Below are 21,225 nucleotides of genomic sequence, written 5' to 3'. Positions count from 1 at the left end.
GATTTAAAGTGGGATTCTGGTAGCAACTGATGATGTTATCAAGTCTTGATGCTTTCAGCTGAGCAGACACATTTTTTGGTTTTTCTAAAATTATTTCCATACTGGCCAGAAAAAAGGCCCTTTTTGCACTTATTTGCTTATTTAAGTGTATGTTTAAAATTTGTTTGTATTAAAGGTTTTAGTCCACATACTAAATCGATTACATCTTCCCATTTGCTGTTTGAGTCTAGGGAGAATAATTCGGGTATTGGCTACATAAAGACTTAAAATACAGAATTTGATAATGAAACAGTCAAATAAGGATTCCTGAACCTTTAAAGGTTTTTTCTGAAGTTTTCAGTTCTAATGAATTTTCTGGGTTTTCTCTTGTTTGACAAACACAATGAAGCAAAAGTGTAAACTTTGGTTTTCTGTGCTCAATTACAAGTTTTCTTTTTAATAGAACTTCAAAATGTTGGTGTGCATTTTAATTTCCTTTGGATTTTGAAAGACCAAATGCAGGAAAACATAGTGTTGGTGTCCATCTAATGGTGCCTTCTTTCTCTCTGCTTGTAATGTCAATTAAAACCTCCCGGGGATTTTGATCCTGCTGTGAATCCTGCAAGATGGATTTTTTAAATCTTTATTTAATCAGATTAGAACCTATTGAGATCAGGATCCCTTTAGAAGCCAATCTGGTCAAGAAGTCAGAAAACCAACAATCTAAAACGAAAGTGTACAAATACAATAAAGAAATGTAGATAAGATAGGGTAAGAAATGGAAAATACTAAATTAGAAGTATAAGCAGTTTTTTTTGTCTTTGTAAAATACAGAAAGTGTTCAGAATAATAATATGACTGTGTTGGTTTTCTGTTCAAAGTTGGTCTTGAAATGTTTTTATCTTTTGCCTCCAAAGACAAATTCCAAGTTATATCTGAACCTCCTGGAGATGGAGTGCAGCGGAGACGTGACCCAGAACCAGGCGGAGGTTCTGGTCTGTTTCGACCGAGCGATCCGGAGCCCCATGCCTCTGGACACCCTGGTCCTGTTTGCTCAGCGGAAGGTGGAGTTCCTGGAAGACTTTGGCACGGACATCAACACGTGAGTGTGGTTATCTGTGAGGGAGGAGTGAAAATGTCTGCAGCAGCATCCTTTAATGACGCCTTTAATGATGTTTTCCAGGCTGGTAGCTGCATATGAAGAACAACAAAGACTACAAAGAGAAAGCGATTCTGCAAAGAGGAAAGCAGAGAACGGATGTGACGAGTGAGGGAACGCTTCTGTGTTTGGGAAACCTCTAAAAGCTTCAGTGCAGACTTCTAATCTGCTCGTTTCCTCCTTTCAGCTCTCTGGAACCAGATGCTAAAAGGCAGCGAGCAGACGACGGCTCTGTAGTCGCAGCAAATTCAATGACCGACATGACGGCGAACAACTCTGCCTACAACTACAACTGGTACCAGGTAACCTGTCACCTCTGTGTTGGCGTGCAGCTTCCCCTCTGGGTTCTGATGCTCATCTTCAGCGCTAAACTCGACTCTTTGTCGTCTGCAGCATTACGGCGCCTGGGGACAGAACTCCTGGGGACAGTACGGCCAGTACAACCAGTACAACCAGTACTACCCCCCTCCTCCCACATGATAGACACAGCCGACGTGAAGACCCAGGCCTCCTCAAACCTTTTTGAACATTGAAATAGTTGGTTATCAAGAAACCGTCTCTTTCAACCCCCAAACTGCACAGCATGATTTTCATTTCTCCTCCCACTTCTGTTGAGTAGTTGAACCCAGAAGCTAAAAGCTCATTCTGGCTTGGTTTAGAACAGGTTTTGAAGACTGGTATAATTCTTTTGCAGTTTATTTTCCAAAAACCCTTTTCAGGAAATGAGTGGTGTTTTGAAGGGAGATCAATATTTCAGTGGTTAGCTTTATCTTTTTTGTTTTTGTTTTGTTTTTTTTAGATCCAATTGGTTAGTTTTTGTCTTTTTAGATTCAAACCCACTACTGATGTTTGAGTCTTGGTTTCTTCCACATTGGTACAATTTTAATATGTTGGTTTCTCCGGACAAAGAAGTTTTTCTTTTCCTTTTTTTTTTTTTTTTTAAAGGTTATTTCATAATAAAGAGATTGCTATCTTCAAGTGTCGTGTTTGATCTTTTTTTGTGACGGTTTCTTTATGCCAATGCTAAATTTTTAGGAGAAATATTTTGTTTCTCAATTTGAGAGGACTCATTTCAAGGTTACACAAGCATTTTCAAAATCATTGCAGTTACACAAATCTAACATTTCAAAAGACATATTTGTAAATTACTTCGATATATTTTTAGAAAAAAAATTGAAAAGGCCTGACAAAGCATTTCTGACTCAAGCAGTGTTATTGCAATTATAAATTAGTTTTACTTTCTATTTACACGTGTTTTAGTTACACCTGTCATTTTTATGGTTTTAGTTGGACTTTGCTTCAATAAAGTTAAGTATCTTCTGACTTTTATATCCCTCTCATGCACAACAACCCTCCTCATGTCCTCCTTTACATAAACCTCCTTTGTCTTCCTCCAATAGTATTTCCTTGTAGTTTTATTCTCAAACTTTTTTTTTACCAACATATTTACTGTTTCTCATTTCATTGTGTCAAAAATAAACCGATTTATTTCACTGAACCTCTTCAAACCGCCTGTTTTCTTCTTTTTAAATAAAGTTTGAATAAAAAAATGGCTGTGTACGTAAGTACTTACGTAATCGTGCACATGCGCATTGCTACCCTTACGGCAGCCCTTTTTCCGCTGATCGCAGATCAACGAGCATCAAACGAGGTTTGGTCGTTTGTTTTTTCAATCAAAACCCTTCATTAAAACAATTCAGCAAGCATTTTAGCTTATAAGTGAACTCATAAGAAGTTTATACGTCAAATGCGGCAGCATTTGTTGTGAAACGAAGCAATAATTTGGATGTTTTTAAGGCATTTTGAGAAGCGCATGTCCATGTGGCTAGCAATGCTAATAGAGTTAGCCGGAAGAGTTGCGTTAAGGTTCAAACTGCGTTTCGGCTTATCTTCTGGCTAAACTTCAAACTTTTTATTTTCTTTTGCATGCATCGAACTATGTTAGTACCAACGTAGAGATGAGATATTTTACCGTAGACGCGAACTGATTCGTTGATGTGTACCGACCAGAAAACCAAGTTTTATTTTGAAAGTTTGTAGGTGAATGTTTGTAGTTAAACTCAGATGAGAAGGTAAATTTAAGAACGTCTAAATTTCAATTTTTTTTTTGTTGTTTAAATAGAATTCATCTGTAAAAAATTGATGATAGCTTATACATTAATTAAACTAGTCAATGCAAAAACGTGATGTAACTGCAGTGGAAAATGCAAATATTATAGTTTAAAACAAACAAATAGCCTAACAAATATAAATAAACGATTTAAAAATGGCAAAAGCTTAACACATTGCTGAAAAGTCTGTGGTTTGAAGCTTTTTTTTTTTTAATACTAGAAGGGTTTTCTAGGTAAAAGTATTTAATTTGACATTGTCAAGCGTACAATAAAACATCACAAAAATGTTTACATTTAATGTGATCTGTTCAATATATAAAAACTTTCAGGTGCTTGTATTTTGGCCATTTCTGTTTATACCAGCTAGTTTATTTAGCTTGTTTTTGTCTTCTCAGCGTGAAGATGCAGCTCTTCCTGCGCGCCCAGAACACTCACACCCTCGAGGTGACCGGAGAGGAGACGGTTGGCCAGATCAAGGTAACGCAGCACCCGAATTTACCACAATGAAAGCCTGCCTGCCTGCCTGCTGGTGGAGACATTTTGAAACAATCGCTTGATGTCTTTCAGGCTCATGTCCAAACTCTGGAGGGAATCCTGGTGGAGGATCAGGTGCTGATGCTCACAGGCTGTCCTTTGGAGGATGATGCTTCCCTGGTGTCTTGCGGCGTCTCAGAATTGTGCACCCTGGAGGTGACTGGCAGGCTGCTGGGAGGTCAGAATAAAGATGAAACCTTAATTTCTTAATTCTGTGTGGATTCTTACCTAATGCTACTTAGATTTACTATATAGTTCAAAAATTAAATACAATCTTTTATCCTCCAAACAGGAAAAGTGCACGGCTCTCTGGCTCGTGCTGGAAAAGTGAGAGGACAGACTCCTAAGGTGAGAGTTTTTTAAAGCTGATGTATAATTGAACCTCAAGCTTTAGAGACGTGTAGCTCCTGTTGTGTGTCGTTCGCTGGTCTCCATCCTAACGCTTATCCCTTATCTTGTTCAGGTTGACAAGCAGGAGAAGAAGAAAAAGAAGACCGGCCGCGCCAAGCGCCGCATCCAGTACAACCGCCGTTTCGTCAACGTCGTTCCCACTTTCGGCAAGAAGAAGGGGCCCAATGCCAACTCCTAAGAGTTTGTGCCTCAAGGTGGACCGGCACAGCTGGATGTTTTCACTTGACATCTTCTGTACAGAATAAAAACGCTGCTCTGGCTTCCCCGGCTCTCGTCTCGTTTAATACGTTCCCAAATGAGTAACTGATCGTTTAAGGCAGATATTTCATCACATTCAGCCTCAAAAATTGTGTTCTTCTTTTAATAGACTTCAGTTCTTCTGGTTTGGAATGTAAAATCAGCTGCAAATTAGTTATTTTGCTCAAATTTCATTCTTTTTATTTCTTAATCAAAACAAGGACACATTTCTTAAATTACTTTAAGACAGAATCCTCCTGTGACACTTGTTAAATGTTTGGAATGTTTTGGTGTTATATCAACCATTAAAAATGGCAAGCAGAAAATAAAGTGAATTTCAAAACACCTGGATGAACTTCAGTGGTGTTTCACTTCAGCAGCTGCACAAAAAACAAGTGAAAGGCCGATTTCACAAGAATGAAGTAAAGGTTTAAAATCACAAGTTTTAAAAAATGTATCTGCATTTGAGATCATTAAGAAATTGTGAAGTATCATTCTTAGTAATTACATTTGTTACAAATGTAATTTGGGTAACATGGCAAGCAGCAGTGATGTAAGTAAACATTTTTACTGACTTAAAAAATAAGAGCATATTTATAGATTGTTAAATTAAAAGAATAAGTGAAAATTATTCTTTTTCTAACTTATTTGCCCTTCATTATTAACGTGCTTAAGTGCTTTGTTGAACTTTTTTTTCCTTGTTTATATGAATGACTTTTTAAATAAAATAAAATAAATTATTTTTGACATGGCAAAGAAAAGTTTTTGGTAAACAAAAACTAAGTTTAAGTTTTAGAAATAAATAAGACTAAATTGCGTTTTTTTATGTATGGCTTTCCAGCAAATCAGTAAAATGAAGCATTTTTGTCAAGTCACAAAAATAAGCTTTTATTTTGAAAGATATTCGTCGACGGAATGACGTTTCCAAGCACAGCCAATCAGACAGAAGCTGGAGTGCCCGCACTAAAAATGGCGGACGGACCCACGCGCGAGTGGAGCGACGAGCAGCTCAAGAGTGACAGTGTGGCCAAAAAAGACCTAATAAAGTTTTTACAGGATCACGCGGCGCACTCGGTACGAAAACAACGCGCTCGCGGGCTTGCTACCTCGCCGCTGTGATGCAGCAGAGCGGTTATTTTGGTCCAGCACGTCTCAGCTTGATGATGTAATGATTGTCTTGCAGTTCCTTTCAGAGCACAAGCTACTTGGAAACATAAAAAATGTCACCAAGACGGCGAATAAGGAGCAGCTGGTGGTCGCCTACAACCAGCTGTTTGAGAGCAAGGTGAGGGACGCTGGTGAGTTTGTGCATCAGGTTAATAAAGGTTTGATTCAAAAATACAAATATGTGACCTGCAGAGGTTTAAAGGGACTGAACCAGAGGAGGAGCTGACGGAGAAGGTGAAGGCGGTGAAAATTGAAGATAAACCCAAAGAGGTGAAGGCAGAGCCTGTGGACGAGGTAATGTCTGCCTTTAATTCCAACCATTGACTGTACATGATACCTGGACCGAGACAGTGTGATGTCACCCTTAGAAAATGGCTTACTGCCAATTTAGAAGCCATGTTTTACATACAGATTACCACCATGTTGGAACCATGTTGTCAGTGGGTAGCCACTTTTCTATGGCAACCATACCTACCAATCAGGAGTGAGCTTGTTGGAAGGCCACACCCCTACCACTTGAAAATGGGCTTGGGAGAATTTGTCCAGCTACTTTTATTGAGGCATCTGATTGGTCAGTTTATAACTTGCACTAAATAACACACAAAAAGAGTTATCAGGGCAGAAAGATTATTCAGACAAATGGATGCGACTATGTTGAAAGAACGGACTTATTTATTTTGAAGAGCTCTACAAAAGCTGGAAACAAGATGCCAGAAACGTGCTGTTCCCTCCATCCCATAAATCTCTGCTGATTCTCATTTTCAGGGTCCTCCTAAATACAGCAAAACCACCCTGAAAAAAGGCGACAAGACCAACATCCCGAAGAAGGGGGATACCGTGAGCTGCTGGTACACGGGATCCCTGGAGGACGGGACCGTCTTCGACACCAACGTTCCCTCAGGTACCAGGAGCCGCTGGACTTGGTTGTTCCTCGCGCCTCAATCGTCACCGCTTTTGTTGTTTCTGTAGCGGCAAAGAAGAAGAAGCAGGCCAAGCCGCTGAGCTTCAAAGTGGGCGTGGGGAAAGTGATCCGAGGGGTAGGTTCTGTGTTTACCTCCTCTCTTGTTTATTTACTTCGACTCACCCATCACCTGCTGTCGCCGCAGTGGGACGAAGCCCTTCTGACCATGAGCAAGGGTGAAACTGCACGGCTGGAAATCGAACCGGAGTGGGCGTACGGAAAGAAGGGCCTTCCGGACTCCAAGTATCCTTTACTGCAAGACTCTTATTTTGAAATGTGCAGATGTGGATGACAGGGTTTACACAAGACTGAGACATTTGCAGAAACAGCTTAATTTCATACATTATGGAACAAAAAGTTCAGAGAGAACCGTGACTTTAGTCCACGTCTACTTCTCCAGCTCTCATGTTCTCTTGTTGATGCTAAAGGTCTGCTAGAGCTTTTTTCCTGAACTTAATCTTTTCCAGAATTCCTCCAAACGCAAAGCTGATATTTGAAGTTGAACTGGTCTCCATTGACTAACCGCTCTGTACCGACGCATCCCTGTGGTGGAAGTTTTTGTCCAGCATGAAGCCTCCTGAAAACAACTGCAGGGCAACACCAGAAAAGCGCCTCATTTTATTTTGTTTACAAACTCTTAGCTAATAAAGTTGTTTTCTGTCAGATAAAGTCTTCAGTCGTGTTTCTGTCTTGAGTGGGTCGCTAAAATAAGATGTTTTTTTTTATGTATATCAGGGATCTGCAGCCTGAAGCTCTGGAGCCACATGTAGCTCCTTTACCCCTTCAATGTGGCTCTTTGGTTGATTTTTTTTTTTCAATCTTAAAAAGTAACTGTAAAATAAAAAAAAAGAAAAGTAAAAGAGCAGATGAAGGCTGATGGCTGCAGTCCCATTCCAGCAAAGGGTTTGGCTTTGTAGTTTACCAAAACCAGACAAAAACATTTTGACAGATTTTTGAATGCCGACTGCCATAGAAAATCAATTGAAGGTCAGTAATCATAATTCATACTTACCTGGTGGTAATTGGTGATATATTATTTCATTTGGACATATTTTTATTGATTTGATGTGCTGACAAGACAATGTTTATTTCATTATTTTTTAGGATCTTTCAGCGTCTTACTTTTGTTTTCCACCTAAACCCACAACCAGTAGTTGGCAGCATAGCAAAACAGCCTCTTTGAGGAACAACAAGATATCACAAGATTCAGCTTGTGTTAAAAGTTCATTTAGCTTTGCGGTTTTTGTTGTTATGAGACATGTACTACTTAGTTTTTTACTTGGGATGGGTACAGGACTGAAACTCTGCCACGTTGCTGCCAGTATCAGTATACAGTTGAAGCGCTTAGTGTGATTATGCAATAAAAAGTATTAAACCATTTTATTACAATGAATGACGGATTAATATTCAAAAGAAAAATTGTTCTGGTACAGTCTTGGAATATATCACGATATGTATCGTATTGTGAGACATGAAACGGGATATGTATCATATTGTGAGGCATGTATCGCGAACGTATCATATTCTGAGACATCTAACGGGATATGTATCGTATTGTGAAACATCTATCAGGATATGTATCGTATTGTGAGACATCTATCAGGATACGTATCGCATTGTGAAACATGTATTGCGATATGTATCATATTCTGTGACATGTATCGTGATGCGTATCGCATTGTGAGACACGTATCACGATACATGTCGTATTGGGAGACACGTATCGCGATACGTATCGTATTGTGAGACATCAATCAGGATATGTATGTATCGTATTGCGAGACATGTATCGCGATACGTATCATATTCTGTGACATGTATCGTGATGCGTATCGTATTGTGAGACACGTATCACGATACATGTCGTATTGGGAGACACGTATCGCGATACGTATCGTATTGTGAGACATCAATCAGGATATGTATGTATCGTATTGCGAGACATGTATCACGATACGTATCATATTCTGTGACATGTATCGTGATGCGTATCGTATTGTGAGACACGTATCACGATACATATCGTATTGGGAGACATGTATCGCGATACATATCGTATTGGGAGATATGTATCGCGATACGTATCATATTCTGAGACATGTATCGGGATGCGTATCATATTGTGAGACATGTAACGGGATACGTATCGTACCGTGAGACGTGTATCACGATACTTATCGTATTGTGAGATATGTAACAGGATACGTATAGTATTGCCATAGTCTTTCCAATACACACCCCTAAGGTAGACATTCAATTTTTTTTTTAAATTAAGGATTTTAGGCGGCTTATAACTAGAAAGCAGGGGTCACTTAATTATCTCTGATTTAGGGCTAGCACGCAGGAGCGCTGGGCTCGATCCCGGGGGTGTCCACTGATCTCCATCCAGTTTGGGTCCCTGGGCAAGACCCTTGACGCTGCTGCCTTACTGGGTCCCTGTGCCCTTCAAATACAATGTTGTGTCAGGAAGAGCATCCAGTGTAAAATCTCTGCCAAATCACTGATGTGAAACAACTGTTTTGCTGTGGTGACACCAAAACGGATAAGCCGAAGGGTGAACAACAGATTTAAACACTTCCAGTTGAGTTGTAAAAAAAAAAAAAATCAATAGCTGCTTAATTTATCTTTATTCTAGAAACAATAACATAAATGCAAATCAAGACTTTGACTTTGTGGCTCCTACTGGGTTATGGTCATGGAGAAATCAACCCGGCTCTTTAAGAGATGAAGGTTGCAGACTCCTGATGTATACAATTAGTTTTCTGCATGTTCCAGAAAGGTATGCATGAGGTCTAAAAAATACAAGGACACATTAGGTTAACCCTACAAATGAGGAGCAAACCAAAAATTGAAAAACTGTTGTTCCAACATCTGATCATTGGGGGGCAGTATTTCCCAAAACAAGTTGACCAGGATGTGAAAGAAATGGTACAAAGAAGAAAATCTACACCTTCTCTTTTTACCCACTATCCATTTTCCATCATTTTCATTTTATACTATTTACTTATTATTTATTTATTTAGAAAAGCGGCTTTGCGCTGATATGCAACATTTTACAGTAGAGTGTTTATGCAATCAACGTAAATCAGCTGATTCTGTAACAAAAAAAGCAACTTTGTGTCTTTTAACAATACATGGTTACTAATGCAAAGTGTTGCATATCGGTGCAAACTGATACACAAAGTTGCAATTTTTTTTACATCTAAATTTGCTGGAATTACATCAAATGCGTAAATTGTTTAAGAGTTATAGTTAAAAAAGATTTTTAATTAGATCTTGTTGGTGACATTTCCGGTGTTAAATTAAAAAAAGTTAGTTTTTTACTGGTGGAGTTTGTTAGTCCCTGCTGCCACCTACTGGTCAGAATCTGTTTTGCCTTATTGATCAGCAGCAAAATAGAGCAAACGACTTTATGGAATACCTTTAGATCATTTTTTGAAAGCAAACTGTCCTTAAAGAACCTTTAAGGAAGAGTAACATGCACTGATGCAAAAATGTTTGTGTGTGCATCCACATTTAAAAAGGAAAAAGTCGTTTTTTTTTCCTTTCTGTAGGTATGTGGCTCCAGTTGCAGGTTCGCCTCCTCTGAACATCCTCCACTGCCTCTGCTCACTTTTATTCATCAACAACTGATTTTCACGGACAAAAATCTTGCAGAGTTTTTTACCTTGGTCGGTTACCAGGCAACAAGAGTGAGACTGGCTTTTTTTTTCTTTGTGGTAGATGAGAAAAGCGCTAATTATCTTTCAGATGAAATCTCTTGGGTTTTATTAAAGAAAACGACCAAGCGGGAAGGTCAGGTTTGTTTTATTGTGAAGTCAGGCGTGTAATCTACCTGAAAATACATTTTCTGCTTTATTTGAGTTTTTGAATCATCATTACAGCAGATTAAATTTATCATCCAGGACTTATGCACCTTATCGTCTGGATGAAAAGTACACCTTTCTGCAGCCGGGGACTGAAACACCTTATTTTTATCACATATTCTCGCAATAAATTCATGAAAAAAATTAAAATAAAAAAAAAATATCTCCAAACTGCACACTTCTCAAATATAAGGGTTTAGAAAATGGGGGAAAACAGTTGCATCTTTTTATTTATGCAGCACTAATCCAGAGAGTTTCCGCTTATAGCCTCCAGGGGGCAGTGTGGACACACTAGCCAAAGCTGCTCCTTCAGTTTGCAGCAAGACCTGACCTGACTGGTAATGGCCATGAGAAAAGGAGTAAATAAACGACAGGTATTTGTTGAAGGGAAAATCTGGCCACAGGATGTTTATCTGAGGATTGTGCATTCTGCATTTGTGAGCGATACCAAACTGTTCAGGCGTTTGAGACAAAAAAGGAACCATTGAAGTGAGATCATTAGCTGTAATGAATCAGATTAAGATAAAGTAAAATAAGCTTTTAGATCCTTTCTCACTCTCATCCTGCAGACCAGCAGCTGAGAATATCCGACTTTGTGTTTCTGTGACCTTCTTTTTGCACCTGCACTGATAAAACCTGTAAATTGTTTTTGTGTTTTCACCCCGAAGGATAGCATTTGTCCACAGACGCCACCCCAGTTTCTGTCTCCTTTGAGTCAGATTTGGAGGACAAACGTCTTTTAACCCTGGAGATGTTGGCGGACAAACTTAAATAGTACACGGTCTTTGAACTACCGTAACTCAATGGATTCAAGTCTTGTATATCAGGCCAAAGCTGCTTTTCTCCTCAACAGAATCCGCGGATTTATTGTGTAAACGCTTCAGAATGTAACCACTGGAGCTAATCAGAATACTTCTCCTACCCCTACAGCTTCTCCCTGCCCGTATATTTAGCCCTACAAACGGGGGGATATGGAAAAATAGTGTCTTCAAATCTGTACGTTACTACTACTCAATGATGTCATCAATAGTCGCCGGTCATCTTTACATAACATTGGTTTATAACTTTATTTAAACAGTCACGTAAAAACAAAGTCATCTATGTAAATATAAACTTTTGTGCATCAGAGCACACTCACTTGAAGAAATGTGTTTCTCACAGTGTGACGTAGATCAGGAATAGCAAGGCCTAAGTTCCTACAGCTCCGGCTTTAAAAAAAACAACTTTGGACACCACTACTGCTTCAAATGGCCCTACAAATGGAGAAGTAGGGAGAAGCCAAAGGGTTAGGAGAAGCATTCGGATTTAGCCTACATCTCTCGCTGGCCTGGGAACGCCTCAGGCTCCCCTCCAGAGGAGCAGGAGGGAGTGGCCAGGGAAAGGGAAGTTTGGGCATCCTTGCTTACGCTTGGTTCACACCGCACGCGGAAGCGCTGCTAAGTGGCGCAAAATAGAGGCCACTCCCATTCGGCAACCTTGTTAACCTATGGTGTAGATCACACCAGATGCAAAGCGCTGCGGTCCTCCTCATGTAGCAATAGTTTTGGTGTCTGGTCTATTTTTTGCGTGAGCCGCGAGTGATCCGCGTCAATCCTGGCAGGAAGTTATGCCAAGATACACAAGGAAATCTGGTAAATTTTCAAAATATGATTAATTTTTACAAGAAAATACAGCCATTGACAAATACGATCATATTTTTGTACGTAAACAGACTGCAGAGATTAAAATAAACACAAAAACAAACACTCACAGATCAACGTCGTTTGCCGACTACAGGGCGGATACCACATGCACTTTGCCCGCACATCGCTTCACAGCATTTCCGCGTCTGGTGTGAACCAGGTGTTAGACTTCTGCCTACACGATGATTAAATAAAGAGAAATCCCAATATATGTAAAAATAACAAATATCGGACCAATTGTTGGCCTTTGTCAATAATCGGTCAATCCCTAATACAAATGCCATCCAAAAGTTTAATTTTCTAATTGTGTTTTGTAGTTATTATGATTTCTTGCAATTGTCAGTGTTACTGTTCGACTTAACGCATTTGCAGACAATGTTAAAGTCTCACCCTGACCATCTTTTGATCTATTTTCAATGCGTCCCCAGTGGTCTTTCAATGCAATTTTTAGCCAAAATCAATAAACGTGTCGTTTTCTAGGACATAGTTTCTGCAGAGTGTCAGAAGTTCATTAAAAATTTGCCATTTCCCATCATCCCTTTGTTCACGCTGTCTTCTACTAGCCTACAACCCCCCACAGCTCCAACCAAACATTCGCGGTGCAACAAAAATGGTGAGCAGTATTTAAGCTATCCAGCCATACAGTTTAGAGCCAGATGCCAGTTCAGACGAGGAAAACAAAGACATACATGGATCTATGTGTCTACAAGTGGATGCATCAGAATGAATTCGAGCACAGAGCTTATGGCTGTTCGATTTTGTGCAACTTTATGTTTTCTTCTCCTCCTGATTCATCATCTAAGAGTTTTACACTAAAAATACAAACAGTCTTACATGAGAACTGAACCATAATGTAGTGTCTGTGGACAGCACACCTTGACATCCATCTGCCACTCATCACACTCCCTCTGCTCTGCGACACACAGCATCCAAACAGCTTTATTTAGGTCACTAACAGCAGGCGTGTGCTCTGTAGTGTTTTAGGCTGTCAAACACAACAGTTTTCGGTGAAAAGTCCCACAGTGGAGGAGGTGCAGCGCTGATGCTGAGAGGTATTTGTCAAGACTATTGGCTTTGGATTATGAGCTTTTTCCCAAAGCCTGATTCAATTTTGATGTGACATGTTCACAACATGATGGAAAACCCACAATTTTTTCATATCGGGAAACAGAATGAGCCGCAATCGGGCACATTTATCATTGCTAATCGCGGCGCTGACTGTAATGTGTTTGATTTCAGAGTGAGGGTATTTTTATAATTCACATTTTGGTGGTCAATATACAATAAATATGAATATACTGCCTGTTCTGACCTTCAGTTTGTACTCAAAATGCATTTAAGCATTAAGTAGTTTGAGCTGAATTATTGTTTTTCCTTGTGAAAAATGCATGAAGGACAAAGGTTTCATTTTTTCTTTTAAAATGCTGCAAAGTGCAGGTGGTTCATAGAGAAAGGAACATATTTTCCAATATGATATTTCAAATCATTAACATCACATTTTTAAACTTATCTTGTACAAAAAGTACTTCAAACTACATCTAAAGGATTACCAGACATTACTAAAAGGGTTTGTTTTGTTACCAGTTTTATTCCTTGCAGTTTATTTAATATGATCCATCATTTTTATGCAGATGATACCATTGTTTACTTTTTAAATTCGTTTGGGGTTTTAAGAGCAACTGTAGTTGTTATCCAGTCTTAACTTCATGATTTTCCTTTGGATTTAATTACAGATTCAATCAATCAATGAGTCACTTTATTATATAGAATGTTTCATCAACTTGCCGTTGAACACAAGGTGCTAAACAAAAAAAAACATTTATAAACATTAGTTGAAATGTAAAATATAAGCCAAGTTCCCTGTTTTCTCTTGTGAAAATCCAAAACCACCGCTTGATTGGACCTCCAGTACCTTGCCGATGCCTCAGGAGTCCTACCAAACCAAGGACTCTTTTTCAATATTGATCGTAGTTGTTCCATGGAGAATTGCTTGTGCGACAGGCACTAGAGATCTTAAAGTCACTGCTCAGAAGAGTCGCAAAGACAATAGAGGTGGACGACATAGTCCACCCTGACTTATCCCAATTAAGCTCATTCTGCTCATTCTTCATGTTTCAAGTTTACGGTTCTGACCCAGATATGCCCCCGACCACCTCTCTGCCTCGTCCTTGTTACTTGGGTTGTGATCAAGTTCCAGTGAGTCTCCCCATTGCCGACAAAGTTTCCGTCGTCGATCAAGCTGTTATCGTATTCAAGAGTTCCACACTGTCTACCAAGCCTCTTCACGTGCTGCGACACTCTGTGCATCACTGCTGCTTCCTGTTTGGACAACCAAATTGCCAAACCGAACTACAAGCTACTTACCGATCCCAAAATGGGATAAGCCGGAAGGTGAAGAAGACTTCCTGCTGGGCTGATGTATGCTTTCTCCACTCCCCCCTCCATCCAAAGCCATTAATAAATCTTCAGCATCAAACTACCTTGTCCTGAGTTTTCTCTGGGTTGTCCATTTCCTTAGCGTTCAGACGCTACAGGCTCAATGTCCTTGGTGCATATTTGAAGTGCTCTTCAGTGTGTGATTCATAGAACTTAGAATATATGGTGCGTATTATAGATAAACTATGAACAGAAGTCCAAGGACACAACAGGTCAGGTAGGCCATTTCTTCCAATTATGCCTTTCCGATGTCATTTGTATGGAAGTTTTCCACGAGAACAGTAGAGTCCCTTGTTGGGGGACTTTCTCTTTCCCCTTTGAGAGACTCCAAGAAGGCCAGCTACTCTGAACTGCTGTATAGATCATAAGCTGAAATCACAATCAGATATCTATTCATCTACCAGAATGAACTCCAAAACTTGCCGGACAAGCTGTTGGCCCACGAGTATTTCCACACCAGCTTGCACCACCTCTCACCCATGAGCAACTCCAGAATTGTTGGGAGTCCAACCCCTCTTGAGGAATTGATTTTTAGAGCCCAGCCTGACTATATCCACCTCCCACACAAACTGCAGCTCCTTCTCACCCAGAGAGGAGATGTTCCTTCTCTCAAAAAGTAGATTCAACGACCAGTTGTTGGGCCATCTGTCATGGTCATGGGGTGAGGTGTAGTAGACCCAGAAGCTGTAACCCGCAAGGATCACAGAATGTAGAATGAGGGATGAATAACTCTATAAAGTCCGGTGAATATCTGGTGACTCAAAGTGTTTGTGTGGGAGCTGGATACAGTGGGCCGGAACTTGAACTCGTCTTGGGAAGATGAGGTCGAGCGAAGGATCAGGTGTGGAGGAAGGAAGCACAGGAAGTAGAACCCAGAGGTGAGTAGCGTGGCATTGATACGTGGCGTGACTGGAGGCAGGGTTGGAGAGTTGGACCCAGGTCGGCTCGTATGAGGATGGTGATGGCGATAATTGGGAGAAGGTAACGAAGTGGTGGTGAATACTGGAGAGGGCAAATCCTGAATAGTGGCCTGAAGTGATGGGATGATTGCAGTCAGCTGGGTCCAATCAGGTGACCACAAGAACACAGGAGCACCATGACACCTGCCTAAGCCATCAATTTGGGCTTGACCCAACAGGGGAAGAGTCCTGACCAGTAGGCCTGGCTCCCATGATGCAACGGATTTCCCCAGCCACATGATGCTGCCATTCCAGGTAACCTTTTTGGACATTGCCCAATCGTAGAGTACTCACTCTGTATTCTAAGCACTTTAGTCCTAAATCAATCAATTCTGAGTATAAATAAACAACATTATTTTGTAATGTAGATATAAAAGTACAAATTTAATCAGTGATCTCTTGAACTAACCGATGGCCTCTAGTGGATGAGTAGAGTGATGAAGAGAGCTGAGACAGGAGTAAAAGCCTCAGGCTCAGTAATTCGATGCAGGAATTCTACACCTGCTCTGCTGCTTGTTGAATTTTGTTATTATCATGCAGCAGATAGAAGCCAGAGTGATGGCGAGGAAGGGTGTAACAGAACTGACACAGAGGCTCTGTGGTAGCTGCATCAAGTAAAAAGGTGGGATGGAGCTGCTGTCTGACCCTGCTCCCATGAAACTGCTGCCATTAAGATTCAACTCATCATCATCATTTCCTGATGATGCACCATTATTTTACGCTGAGAGTTAAAAAGCTCTCTGAAATGCTTCCTTTCTGTGGGGTTTTCATTTTTAGTTCAATTATACACCCATCCCCTTTTTTCCCTCACCTCTGTTGGCTCTTTGTCTCTGTTGAAGCTGTCATCACTGGAGTTTTGAGGAGAAGGAAAGAGCCGTCCGCTGTCAAAATAAGTCAGTGAATTCAAAAAGCCTCTTTAACTCAGTCCCTGTTGGGAATTGGGAAGACAAATATCTTAAGTCAAGACTTCCAGGGCTTTTCAACCTAAATTTATAAGATCATAAAAACCAACAGCCCTTCATGCTGTAAAAAAAGCCCCAGGCACATATTTTTCATTCATGCAAAGGTCAGACCCCGAAAATAGACGAGAGCACAAGAATCTACTGCATCTCCTGATAACAAAAGCAGGAGATTTTACAGTCATTTGCATGCAGCTACAGTAAGAGCTGTGCTGATGTTACATAAGGAGGTGGACAAAATTGTCCGTACCTCACTGTTAAAGTAAGTCGTGTCCTCTAAACTGCATTGCATAGGACTTTTTTCATGAATGTCGGTAAGAAAGAGGTGCGATGTGGACGGAACGTTTGTGCAAATACATGAGCAGATGCACCAAATGCAATATAGACTACTCACAATGAGTTAGGGATATTATTTACATGAGTGCTTCAACTATTTGGTCTGAATTTTAATGAAATACATAAAAAGTTCCCTTTGAAATTACTAATGAGGAATGAGAAGAAAAAACTTTTTCATTAGTTTGATATTTAATTGAGACAGTTGGTTGTTCTTTTGAAAAATTCAGTATCGTTTTAAAGTTCCACTTCAATCATCTTTTGATCTATTTTAATAGTCGTCGTTTAATTAGGAATATGCAATTTTTAGGCAAAAAAACAAACAAAAAACTGTCCTTTTTTGGACATACTTTTTGCAGAGAAGGAGTTCATTAAAAATTCACTCCATTCAAACGGGAATGTTTGAATGGAGTAAGCCGGCACTGATATCCCATCATCTCTTACATGAATCTTTTGAAATGGAAAGGGAGCTATTGTCCCACCGTGGAAGCTTTACCCACATGAATTGTTTCGTCTGCTCTTGATTCACAGTGATTTGAACAAAGAAATACTCAGATATGAAATTTTAATCCAAATTTTCTTTATATATGTCCTTTATTGTGAGAAAAATGCTACAAGAAAGAATTGTAGGTGGCAAAAATGCGCTTGTAAACAGTAGGAAAAGAGAAAGCCCCTCCCTGCTTGTCTAGTGTGAACACAACTGGTGTCAAAACAATGTTGTGATTACAACTATTTAGTGTCTTTTACTGGTAAAGTTTTTTCCCAACATATTACTACTTAAGAAAGCAAACATTTTACAACCATCTGCAAATCCTGTTTTGTTCCCTCACATATTTCAGTGTGTTAAGAGGAAAAGATAAAAAAAAAAAAAAAAAAGCTGTAACAGTCATGTAATAGTTTTAGAAGACGGGTGAATTTCAAGCGATGAGCTGCCCGACTAGCTTGCGCTACATAAGCTGCACTCGTTTGTGACAACATGCAGGACGATACTGTATGTGCTCCTGCTGCAGCAGCTAGCCTCAGAGCGGTAACAAGTCTCTGTGGTGTGAGCTGGTAATCAAATCCCTCAAACTGCATAATTACACCAACAGCAACTATTAAATCCTCCAGCCTCCCGTGGTTCTGTGCTGGCTCTTTAAACTGGAGTGAAAGCTGTAATTATAGCAAGGACATATAGGAAGTGAAGTGGAGCGCCTGGGGATGCAGAAGCCTTAATAAGGTTTGTCTCCTGCGTGTTTTTGGCCTTAAGAACATGCTATTGAACAAAGTGATCAGATGTAGTGGCTCATAAAGCTTATTGTTATGATTTGACACACAAAGCTTCCTCCAAATGAGCTCCCATAAGAAACAGCTGCAGCTTTGCGGGAGGAAAGTCTATTCTAGGAAGGTGAGCATCCCTGCTCTCTGTGGCCGCTCGGAAATCGGCACGGGAGAGGTACCGGAGGGAAAAGCGCCGAATCCGGACCACTCCGGGCCTTCACGGGAGATGATTTATTCAGGAAGTAAGTGCAGCAGCGGGGCCATGGGGCCTCCCCTGCCATCATTTAGGTGCACACCGCTGCTTCATTTATCCACCTTCTTTTATTGATTAATTCATGGGCCTGATTAAAGTTTCACAAGCTGCCAATTATCCTTCATAACGTGTGATTCCCACGTCGATCTGGAGCCAGTGGGTATGACTTCCCCTCATGGTAATAGAAGAAAATGATGCTGCAGCTGAAGAACAGGCATATCTTTGTCACAGTGAATTCTTCCGAGAGGGCCCTCCTGTAAATATTTGACAAATTACAGCCTGATACCTTCTCAGTTTTTTTTGTTACCCAGAGAGAGGCTTCTGAAATATTGATGGTATGGTAATACGACTATAATTGCAGGCCGTCGGGGTAATAGCCCACATATGGAAAGAGGAGAGCAACAATTAAGCAGTCAGTCATTCACAACTAACAGGAAGTTGTTGCTCTGTGTTGGTATTTTCAGAGTTTGTTTGTTTTTCGTCAGAAATTACTTCTCTAAATTATGGTTTTAAATAAAACAACCAAATTGAACTCATTGTATCACAGTGGTTAAGGGGAAATGAAAGGTATGTTGCCCAGTGACGGACTGGTGAACCATACGGGGTGTACTCTGCTGGGATAGGCTCCAGCAACCTCATATCCCCGAAATGGATTAGGCGGATTTAGGACATGGATGGAGCTGTTTCTTGTGTGACGCTTTTTGTCAGAAAATGTTTTTTAGAACTGAACCAACTGTGGCAGAATTGATTCCTATTAAGAACCAATTGAGTAATTTTGGTTCTATAAGCTGTTTTGGACTTTTTTTTTCATGTTCTGTACTTGTCCCTCTATGTCTTTAATATCATTATATAACCTGTAGGTCACAGGTTATGTTTACAAAATCAAATTTCATGTTAACTTCTTCCATATTTTATTATTTGATGTTAATTTCCCAGCTTGGGATGACTAAAGTATTTCTATTCTATTCTATTCTATTCTATTATATTCTATTCTATTCTATTCTATTCTAACCCCACCTGTTTTCTTTGCTGTTAAGTACTTTAAAATTTTAGTTTCTCTTGTTGTAAAGTTAAAAAAACAAACAAACGCAAAAACGCTTTTTAAACCTCCAGAGAATCTATGTCAAGACTCTTTTTATTTTATGCAGACAAGAGACTTAGTCAATTAGAGCTCTATTAAACAAAAGACAAACTTTTTAGATCCTTATAATAAATGTTTTTTTTTGTTCTGAAATATAATATGTCCAAAAATATCCAATAATGCTTCATTTTAATGCTCTGAAGAGTCCCATCCTTTAGAAAATGGTGTTATGTAATTTTTTTATACCATCCATTCATCCGTCCACGGACATTCATTCATTCACTCACTACAAACTTTTCAAATAGGGTTTCTTTTTCATCTGCGCCTGATTTATTGTGATTTGAATAGAGAAATATGCAGAGACGCAGTTTTAACCAGAAATTATTTTATATATATGCCCTCCATCATGAGAAAAATTCTTCAAGAACATGTTAAAAAAACACCAAAAACACAGTTTTCATTGGAGTGGATCTTTAATCCGCCACAGTGGATCTACTTTGGGTTCTTCCCCAGCTCCTTGTATCCTTAATTGAATTTTAATTTTTTCTCTTTCAAAGTCTTTATTTATTAAGTGCTCTATTCTCAAAGATAAACTTGTCCACTACATATTTGGGATTTAGATCAAATTAACTAAAAAAGTGCTGACACTGTCTAAAACACGACTCGTGGGTATTTGGCAGGTGGACTTTGACTAAACCTGGTTCTACTTGGTGCCTACAGCTCCGCAATCTTTACAGATGAAAAAAAAAAACTGACTGTTCAATATTTTTTAACATATGAGTAGAAGCTGTATGTGTCTAGTTTACAAAGTCTCTTTGGTTTAACTTCTTTAGTCACTTTGACCTCACTTCCTCTCCTCCCTGCTTTTCCTGTATACTTCTCATGCCCTCTCCGAGTACCAGAGCTACTATCCAACAGTAAACGAATGAGTCTGCCACATTGCAAACAATCTGCATTCATCATTCCTTATCTGCACCTGCCTCCACGGCAGTCATGACACTCGGACAGAGCTAAGGGAGTTTGCCCCCATAGCGTCCAGGGTCAAGGTCTGCAGCTCTGAGAACAGCCTGCAAGCTAAAGGCTTATTTGGAGAGCTCGTGTTGGATTTGAGCATCAGGCTGTGGAGGAGGCTTACTCTTGATCCAGGATAAAACACTTTTTTTTTTCAAGTTTGTGTGGGGATGGCTTGCCGAGAATGCACCCTCATTTACTGCAACGCCCAGCTGAACGCTCAGGCGGCTCAGGCTCACACAAAGGAAAGCATGGAAAGCCAACCACAGCCTTAAACCCACACAAGTTTGAGTGAGTGGAAGCAAAAGTAAGTTTCATGTTAAAAAAGAACAACGAGACAAATGTTTTTTATCTGCTTTAGTTTCATTGCTGACAATGCTGCAGTTTCAGCAGGTGTGCTGATGCTAAGTCTCTGTCACAAACCTGTAAACACAAACACAAAGTCTTCAAAAAACAACAGGGAGTGTGTAATCTTGATCCTGAAAGAGAACTAACAATGGGGCACCTTAACGTGTATGTGTGGGTTTTCTCCGTGGACTCCGGCTTCCTCCCACCGTCCAAAAACATACTTCACATATTAATTGGTGACTCTAAATTGACCCTAGGTGTGACTGTGAGTGAGTATGGGTGTGTGATTGAGGCCCTGGCGACCTGTTCAGGGTATACCCTGCCTTTGCCAAGAAGTGGTCGGGGAAAAACTCTGGCAGCCCTTTGACCCTGAAAGGGACAAAACGGTATAGAGATGGATGGATGACAATCATACGTTCTCCTTTCATGACATCCCTTGAACGGCAGTACAAGCCACAAGGGAACTGCAAGACACACC

General features: G+C 40.0%; 3 protein-coding genes across 3 annotated transcripts in view; all 3 read left to right on the top strand.

Annotated features, from left to right (window-relative positions):
- prpf39 (PRP39 pre-mRNA processing factor 39 homolog (yeast)) overlaps positions 1–2,116 on the top strand; it is a 7,947-nt gene extending 5,831 nt beyond the window's left edge. The window contains exons 12-15 of the mRNA XM_024290559.2: positions 897–1,081; positions 1,163–1,246; positions 1,326–1,440; positions 1,532–2,116. Coding sequence (XP_024146327.1) covers positions 897–1,081; positions 1,163–1,246; positions 1,326–1,440; positions 1,532–1,618 — 471 coding nt within the window. The 3' untranslated portion in view covers positions 1,619–2,116. The remainder of the gene's footprint in view (positions 1–896; positions 1,082–1,162; positions 1,247–1,325; positions 1,441–1,531) is intronic.
- Positions 2,117–2,673: 557 nt separating this feature from the next.
- On the top strand, positions 2,674–4,456 carry faua (FAU ubiquitin like and ribosomal protein S30 fusion a). Its single transcript, XM_024290566.2, has 5 exons — positions 2,674–2,789; positions 3,645–3,726; positions 3,817–3,961; positions 4,076–4,131; positions 4,247–4,456. Exons 2-5 carry the CDS (start codon positions 3,652–3,654, stop codon positions 4,370–4,372), a joined length of 402 nt encoding a protein of 133 aa, XP_024146334.1. The 5' UTR covers positions 2,674–2,789; positions 3,645–3,651; the 3' UTR covers positions 4,373–4,456.
- An 872-nt stretch (positions 4,457–5,328) lies between these two features.
- On the top strand, positions 5,329–7,228 carry fkbp3 (FKBP prolyl isomerase 3). Its single transcript, XM_024291253.2, has 7 exons — positions 5,329–5,505; positions 5,615–5,716; positions 5,791–5,892; positions 6,364–6,499; positions 6,568–6,635; positions 6,705–6,802; positions 7,027–7,228. The coding sequence occupies exons 1-7, from the start codon at positions 5,347–5,349 to the stop codon at positions 7,079–7,081; spliced, it is 720 nt and encodes a 239-aa protein (XP_024147021.2). The 5' UTR covers positions 5,329–5,346; the 3' UTR covers positions 7,082–7,228.
- Positions 7,229–21,225: the final 13,997 nt, after the last annotated feature.

The sequence above is a fragment of the Oryzias melastigma genome, linkage group LG24 (genome assembly GCF_002922805.2).
Source record: "Oryzias melastigma strain HK-1 linkage group LG24, ASM292280v2, whole genome shotgun sequence".
In the NCBI taxonomy this organism is placed as follows: domain Eukaryota; kingdom Metazoa; phylum Chordata; class Actinopteri; order Beloniformes; family Adrianichthyidae; genus Oryzias; species Oryzias melastigma.
Note: the sequence above shows the minus strand (reverse complement) of the source record. Positions and strands in the feature narration are given on the sequence as shown.